Raw genomic sequence first — 7,564 nt, 5'->3', positions numbered from 1 at the left:
GTGATAAAGTTCGGATCGACTGGAATCATTGGGGGGAGAAAAAAAAACCGTGGGCGCGATGAACTGTAGCTGCTGAGGTGAGCAGAGAGACGCTGAGCTGATGAAATGAGAGTTTAGGCCTCAAAATGTGATTTTTATTGCGTTTGTTTTTGTTTCTCTGACTCTTGCTTTTGTTTTTGGGGTCATTGATGTTTGTCTGGCAACTTCGCCGAGCGTCCACTGCCAAGACCATCACTGTAAAATTCTGTCTGAATAAAAGCTCAGGGGAGAAGAGATGGGATAAGAGTGTATGTGTGTGCGTGTGTGTGTGTGTGTGTGTATCTGCGTGTATGCTGCTGTTTGTTCAGAGTTAATGTCTGTGCATACATGTGATAGATGCTGTGTGTGTGTGTGTGTGTCGAGTTAGTGAAGGAATGCACGTTTGATTGAGCACAGACTGCACATAAATCTAACTGTACACAGACACACAACGGCGACCCTGACCTCCATCACACACACACATACATACACACACCCACCCACACATGCACACACTCACACACACACACATACACGCTCTTCACCCGGATGCCCCAATGTAGTGACTCTGTCCACTCTGGCCTCCGTCGTCAGTGTCAGTGTGTTCTTCCTGCCAAATACTGGGCATCTATAATAATCAATACGTTAGTTGATAAAATTACAATTTCAAAACTTTGTGACAATTCAAACTGTAGCATCTCTTATTTACGGACAATTTGGACAATGAATTCATGTTAACAACTAAACGAATATTGAGTAAGATTTAGTTTTCGGCTCATTCATCTTACAGAATTAATTTGTGTATGATGACAAAAACATAATGATTGCTGCTCTATATGGATCTTATATGTTGTCAAATGCTCTTCCACACGCTGACGTTTCCTCTGTTTAAGGTCAAACCCCTTTCAAGTGGTTAGAACAGTTGAGGGCAACCTTCTGTTGGCATGGGAACTAGATTTTCCTGGACTTAAACGGGAAGAGATTTACTTGCACATGCTTTTCCCACAATACCAGATTCTGTTTAAGTGCTTGTTTAAAACCTCAAATGATGGTGCTTGTTAGCGAAGATGAAATACTAGTCGTCTTGGATGGGACCCACACACACAGACACACACACACACACACACACAAACACACACACACACACACACACACCCGCAAAAGCCTGGGTCACCGGTTTACCAAAACACCGTCTGGAGGATAAGATGTCAAGCGTGCTAAGAGGCCTTTTGCCCTCCGGCGCAACCCCTCGCCCCGGCTTTCAACTCTGAACCGCGGAGCCTGGATGTTTTATTTTGACCGTCCTGAGTCAAACCGTGCTGCTCCGTCTCGCAGATGGCAGCCAGACAGCGGATTTACATCGGCCAATAAACGGGAGACCCCCAAAAATTTGATCTGTTTTGAATAATCCAGCTCCCCTGCGTGTACATGTGTGTATCGGATGCTTCACTCCACTGCATAACTTTTAATGGGTATATGGGCCAAAAGCTTAACAGAGGCAGTATATGTACACACACACACACACATACACACGTAGAGGCAGGTCATGGTCGGCCGTTGTAGGGAACCCCTGTGTTGCTGTAATGCAATCCTCCCACCGAGAATGTTCTGGTTTCAACCCTGCCCTGCGGAGTGTGCTTCCACTGCCAGGTACACACACACACACGCACACACACACACACGGCCCCCAAGCCTGCGGGGCTCGCCTTGAAGTCGGGCTTTACGCCGTCTCTATCCCTGCTGCTCGACGTGATATTATATAACAAGAACACGACTCTGGATCGGAGTTATCTCAGTTTACGGCACTTATACAAAAGAGTGGTTGTTTTTAGCCGCAGAGGAAGATGCTTTCAGACATGTCAGCCCTCAATCAAAACAACAACGTCTGGCAATCATCTCAAACCATGTGGCTGCAGACAAAAGGAAACAGTTTGGAACAGTTTGGGTTGATTTTTGCCAAGGAGAGTTTTCTTCCTCTGTCCAATGCGTCTTTTTTTTTTATATACCTGTTTATTCCTTCTGAGCAGAGACTCTCCGTTCCTCCGGGCCTGTTTACGCACGGAGTCAACCATGTCAAGTTGATTTCGGGGTGTTTTGATGCTAATGGGGGACGTTCTGCGGCCGGGCGGCGGGGGTGGAGGAGGAGGAGGGAGGAGCCGGGCGGCCTTGATGAGCTCCAAATGTTCATGCGTCACCGGGAGACGCTTATTGCTGGTGACAGGTGATGAGGCTTTGCGGTTGAGGAGATTGCAGGAGGTTTGGCGGGCTGGTTTTGTCCCGGCTGACTGATTTCAAGGTGTGTGTGGGAGCATGTGGGAGATAGTCTGGAACACCGCTTTGATGTACACGACAGCTCAGGGTCAACAGGTAGTGCGAGCGTTTTTCCTTTGAATCCAATAAGTGGGGGGGTCATTGTTTGTGACTCTGCTGCTGTCATGACAACCATTCTGACTGCTTGTCTATTTTAATTTGAAGCGGACGCACATTATCCCATTAAAACTAATTTGTTGAGATTAATGCAGTCGTAGGAATTTACAGGCCTTTTCTCCTCCCGTAGGACAAGAAGGAGCTTGTTGAGCCGGTTTGGGAGCAGAGCAGGTTAATCATAGATACTTGTTGTTGCCATGTTAGAATTGCAGTTTGTGATATAATCAAAGGGATTACGCAACCTCACACTTCAATCAGTGTTTTTATTTTTATTTTATGTTTGGGTAGCAACCAGCATCACATTTAACCTCACGACTGACGACTTCCTTGTGCGGTTTTCAAGTTATTGCGTCATGACAATACAAAACATAATTTTGCCCGTATTGACACACTTGGGATCCAGATTATCTTTACTTATCTGGATAATATGATCCAAATCAGGACAAATGCTGATTCCAGTTGCAACCAAACAGATGTGAACGCAATCTGCACATCTGGGATCTAAAAGTTGATAACGCCACCTCGTCTTGAATTAAGTTGTTATGAATCAGGCGTTGTAATCCAAATAATGCATCCGTATACAGAAATCCAATTTTATCTAATGGTTTTTTTGTACATAACATATCATCACAAAAACATCCGAGCCAAACGTCTGACCCAGCCCTGTTTCGGTGCGCAGGCCGGTATCTACGTCAGCCATACGTTTGGTGTGAGTCAGACGAGACGCTGTAGGTGTTTAGGTGGTACGCAGCTTTTGGTCCCAACTTGTTTGAGCGTCAGTGTTCTTCCACTTATTCCTCCTGAGGGACGAAAGACGAGAGAAGAAGGGGGCAATAAAGCGAGAGTAAGGAGAGCTAATCGGGGTTAATGGGCCGCTGTTATTTCGGCCTGAGGCGTAGGAGAGATAAGAGAGCCGAGAGGAGGAGACGAGGGGACGAGGGGACGAGGCGATGAGGACGGGGAGAGAGGACACTGCAAACGGAGGAGGAGATGGGAGTTGGAGAGGATGAGTGCAGACTGACCAGCATGAGTAGAATTAGGACTGACTCAGAGAGAAAGAGAGCTTACAGGGGTGACACATTTACATACATTTTTCACTCCTGAACGGCAGTGTGTTTTTTGTCCATAATTACGAGTGTGAATCACAGTCGACCCAGTGAGGAGGGGAAGGGGGGTTACAGGGAAGATGGAAAGAGACGACCAGGAGGAGGAGAGGGAGGAAAGACAATTAGGCTGTGATCGCAGGAATGACAGAGAAGGAGAGAAGGAGTGAAGGAAAGGAGGAGAGGAGGACAATGTGAAAGGGAGAGTGTCCTCAGAGAGCACACACAGGACGGACACAACGTCCCAAAAAACATCTTTCAGCTCCAATTTTCTCTGTTTGAAACCAGAGAGCGAGTCACTAAAAGGGTTCATGTTACACCCCCCTCCCAGACACACACACGCCTACCATCATTTAAACACACATACACACGAAAAACAAGAAACACAGATTTATTATAAACGTTGGCTGCAATTTGATTGTACTGCTCATACAACATTACACTCACACAGTAATATAAAACACTTAAACAAACATGCTGAATCCTAACACACACACACACACACACACACACACTAACACACATACACACACATACATTGTACAGAGAGGCACGTGTCTTTGTTGTCTTTTTTAGCTATCAGTTTGGAATGAATGTGTGCGTGTGTGTGTGTGTGCGTGTGTGTGTGTGTATTGAACATAGGAGCCATTTGTCTGACTGTCTGACGTCTATTAACAGAGGTTTTATTTGAAGCCAGAATAAACCTACGACAGCCAGAAACCTAAAATTAGACGTGAAACGGAAAAAGCTTTATTGGCAGCGTCAGATGACTCTGACATGGCAATATGTAAACAGACGAGTTCATCGCCATAGAGACAAAGAAATAAACCAGAATATTGTAAAACATGTGAGATAAACAGTGTGATGCTGGAGCTCATTGAGGGAGGCGAAGGTTGGAAACCATCGCTGAAGGTGATTTTGTCTGCTCCGCTCTCAGTGGAATCAGCTATCATCATCAAATTCATTAAAAAAAAAAACTCTATCCAAGTTAAATAATCAGAAAATGTCTGAGAAAATTAATCCCAAGACAAATTTCACCTCGTTGTTATGATTGAAAATACCTCAGCAGTGTGTTAATTAGCGTTTGGACTGTGAGTTAGAGGCTCTCATCGTCCGTCTGCTGGAGTGAATCACACACGTCTCATTTCTCCACAGTGCAGCAAAAGCAGCTCCTCTTGCTATTGGCCGCTGCCGTGACGACGGCTCTGGATCCTTCCAACAACCTGGCCAATGAGAGGACGTCGATAGAGAGGACGTACGAGCTGACGAAGTATCTGGAGTATCAGCTGAAGGAAATCAAAGATACATACGTGAGTGATGAGATGTATCAGGCTGAGGGAAGGAAATAAGTTTGGGAGTAATTACAACTACAAGGCACTCAGATGTTTGATTGATGTTAATGACAAAATATAACCGCTGTTGTTATAGCGCAAACGTGACGTCCTCAACCGAGGTCATTAGGAACATAGGGCTAAGATGGAAGATTATACATAAAATAGTTTCCAAAGCTCTCTGAAGTAACTCCATCTTCTCCTGTCGTTTCTCCATCACCTCCAGCTGTCCTACCTTGGTCCTCCATTTGACGAGAAGGACTTTTCTCCTCCACGACCCAACAGCACGGCCTTGTCTCTCCCAAGTGCCGCCACTCGTCTGGAGTTGTGGCGTGGCCTGGAGAACCGAGCCCGGCTGGCCCAGAACCAGCGGGCCTACTCGGTCCTGCTGGCGGCTGTGCGTGAGTTAGCCCGCTCTACCCTCTGCCCCTCCCTCCAGACCTCCCTGCTGCACTTCTGCACGGGCCTGGATGGGCTGCTGGGCTCTATATCTGGGCTGATGACTACCCTCGGCTACGCGCTTCCGCTTCCATCTGCTAACATTGCAAGTAACAGCGGCGAGCTGCAGTACCCTCAGAGGGAGACGGGGGCCAACGGACCAGCTCCGCTCATGAGCCAGAGCCTGTACAAGGCCAGGACAACGACAAGAACAGACACCGGTCAACGTAACAGCCAAAGACGAAGCGGAACGAGGGTTGTCAGAGGAGAAAGGGAGGACAGCGCCGCCCTGGAGGTGACGGAAAAGAGGAGGAGCAAAGACGGGAGGAGAGCGGAGGCGACTGCGGCAGGCGGGAGGAGCGGAGGGGTGAGGGAGAAGGGCAGAGGTGAGAGAGGGAGGAGAGGGAGGAGGGAGGAGCCGGGGAGCTTGAGAGTGACTGTCAGCGAAGAGGAGCGACTCGAGGTGGAGGAAGAAGAGGAGCTGGAGACAGAGGGAGGGATGGAGAGATGGGGGAGGGGGAGACGGTTGTTGAGTATCTCTGACGATGAAGAGAATCAGGGACAGCCCGAGTCCACAGTGAGCATCTCATACTCAACCAACCAGCAGCTGACCATCCAAACCAACAGTAACAACAACAACAACAACAACAACAACAACAACAACAACAACGACAATGACAACAGTCCGTACAGCTACAGCCCAGGCACAGCCTTCCTGATGGAGGAGGAGTGGTCTTCCTCCCCCTCTTCCTCCTTCTCCTCTGTCCATCAGCAGCGTCGTCCTCCTCGCTCCCTGCTCTCCTCCACCCTCCAGCCTCCTCTCTCCACGCTCTCCCTGCTCTACCCGTTCGGCGTGGGTGAGGAGCACACACTCCTCCCCCAGCCCGTCCCGCTGTCATTACGGAGGGGCACCGCCCTCCTCTCACCTCCTCTGACTCCCCTGCTCTCCTCCTCCTCCTCATCCTCCTCCGCCTCTCCGCTCCTGTCAGCGCGGGTGACAATGAACGATTTCGCTAGGAAGGTGGAGGGCTTTTGGATATTGCGCGAGCTGCAGAGTTGGCTGTGGCGGTCGGCAAAGGACTTTAACCGCCTCAAGAAGAGACTACGAGGCTGAGGGAATGAAGAGGACAAGCACACACACACAAGCACACGCTCCACACACACACATACAGGCGCACAAACACACATATGTGCAGTGTATTTGCACGCAATGGGAGCAAAGTTGAATCTGCTTGGACAGGAGGGCGAGAGCTTTCACAGACACACAAATGACCACACACACGCACACGTAAACACACTCGTTCCCACACGTTCATTCATGGAATAAGTGAATGAGGACCGACTTGGCAGGACTCCAGCTGCACTAATGGAATATAACACACTAATGCACAGAGCAGCTCATTGAGCAAGGCACACTGAGACTGGGCTGAGTTACCGGACTTCACGGCTCATAGATCAACAGAAATACCACTGTAGGTGGCTAGACAGATACGCACACACACACACACACACACAGGCTGACCGAATGACTGACAGGCAGAGAGACAGACAGTGTGGCTATTGAGTGAAAACTGATTCAGTGACCCCACATGTGTGAATCAGCAAAGGTTCATTTTGTCCGAGGGAAGAGGGGAAGCTTGTGAATGGGCAGAAGACAAAGGGAGAGTGACGGAGACGGAGAGATGACCGGAGGGACGGAGGGGCGACCAGACGAGGAAAAGAGGAAGAGGAGGAGGAGGAGGCCTGAGTCAGGATGAGCACAGAACGGGCAGAGCAGGGGTTTTGCTGAGTAATCAGAACTCAGCCAGTTACAGTAACTGTATAACAGTACGCATACTGTCCAGACAGAGAGGTGTTCAAACACACACACACACACACACACACACACACACACACACACACACACACACACAGTAGCATTCGGTGCCTTAACGTACAACTAGTTTCTATGCTGCTTTTGGTTCAATAGTCTCATTTTCTTGATTCCTCACCGCAGTAAGAAACATATTTTACACAATATCTTGTTTTAGGGTAGAAATCCCAGTAGCTGGATGTTTTTTAATGTATAATTGTGTTTTATTTACCTAAACTTTCACTTCCATCTTCAAATGGTGGAAGTGAACCGTCTCTTCCTTTTAACTCTGCGTTGTGGTCGGTATCTTTATAGTATTTATTGAACAAGATGTTTATTTATTTTGTCCCCCCTGGTGTGTGATGATACTGTACCATGACACAGAGAGAATAAAT

General features: G+C 48.1%; 1 protein-coding gene across 1 annotated transcript; it reads left to right on the top strand.

Annotated features, from left to right (window-relative positions):
* Positions 1 to 4,412: 4,412 nt before the first annotated feature.
* On the top strand, positions 4,413 to 7,564 carry clcf1 (cardiotrophin-like cytokine factor 1). Its single transcript, XM_076159582.1, has 6 exons — positions 4,413 to 4,440; positions 4,704 to 4,858; positions 5,106 to 5,684; positions 5,781 to 6,112; positions 6,143 to 6,193; positions 6,287 to 7,564. Exons 1-6 carry the CDS (start codon positions 4,413 to 4,415, stop codon positions 6,429 to 6,431), a joined length of 1,290 nt encoding a protein of 429 aa, XP_076015697.1. The 3' UTR covers positions 6,432 to 7,564.

The sequence above is a fragment of the Genypterus blacodes genome, unplaced genomic scaffold (genome assembly GCF_046128005.1).
Source record: "Genypterus blacodes isolate CSIRO-AG114 ecotype Tasmania unplaced genomic scaffold, CSIRO-AGI_Gbla_v1 ptg000098l_1, whole genome shotgun sequence".
Classification (NCBI taxonomy): Eukaryota; Metazoa; Chordata; class Actinopteri; order Ophidiiformes; family Ophidiidae; genus Genypterus; species Genypterus blacodes.
Note: the sequence above shows the minus strand (reverse complement) of the source record. Positions and strands in the feature narration are given on the sequence as shown.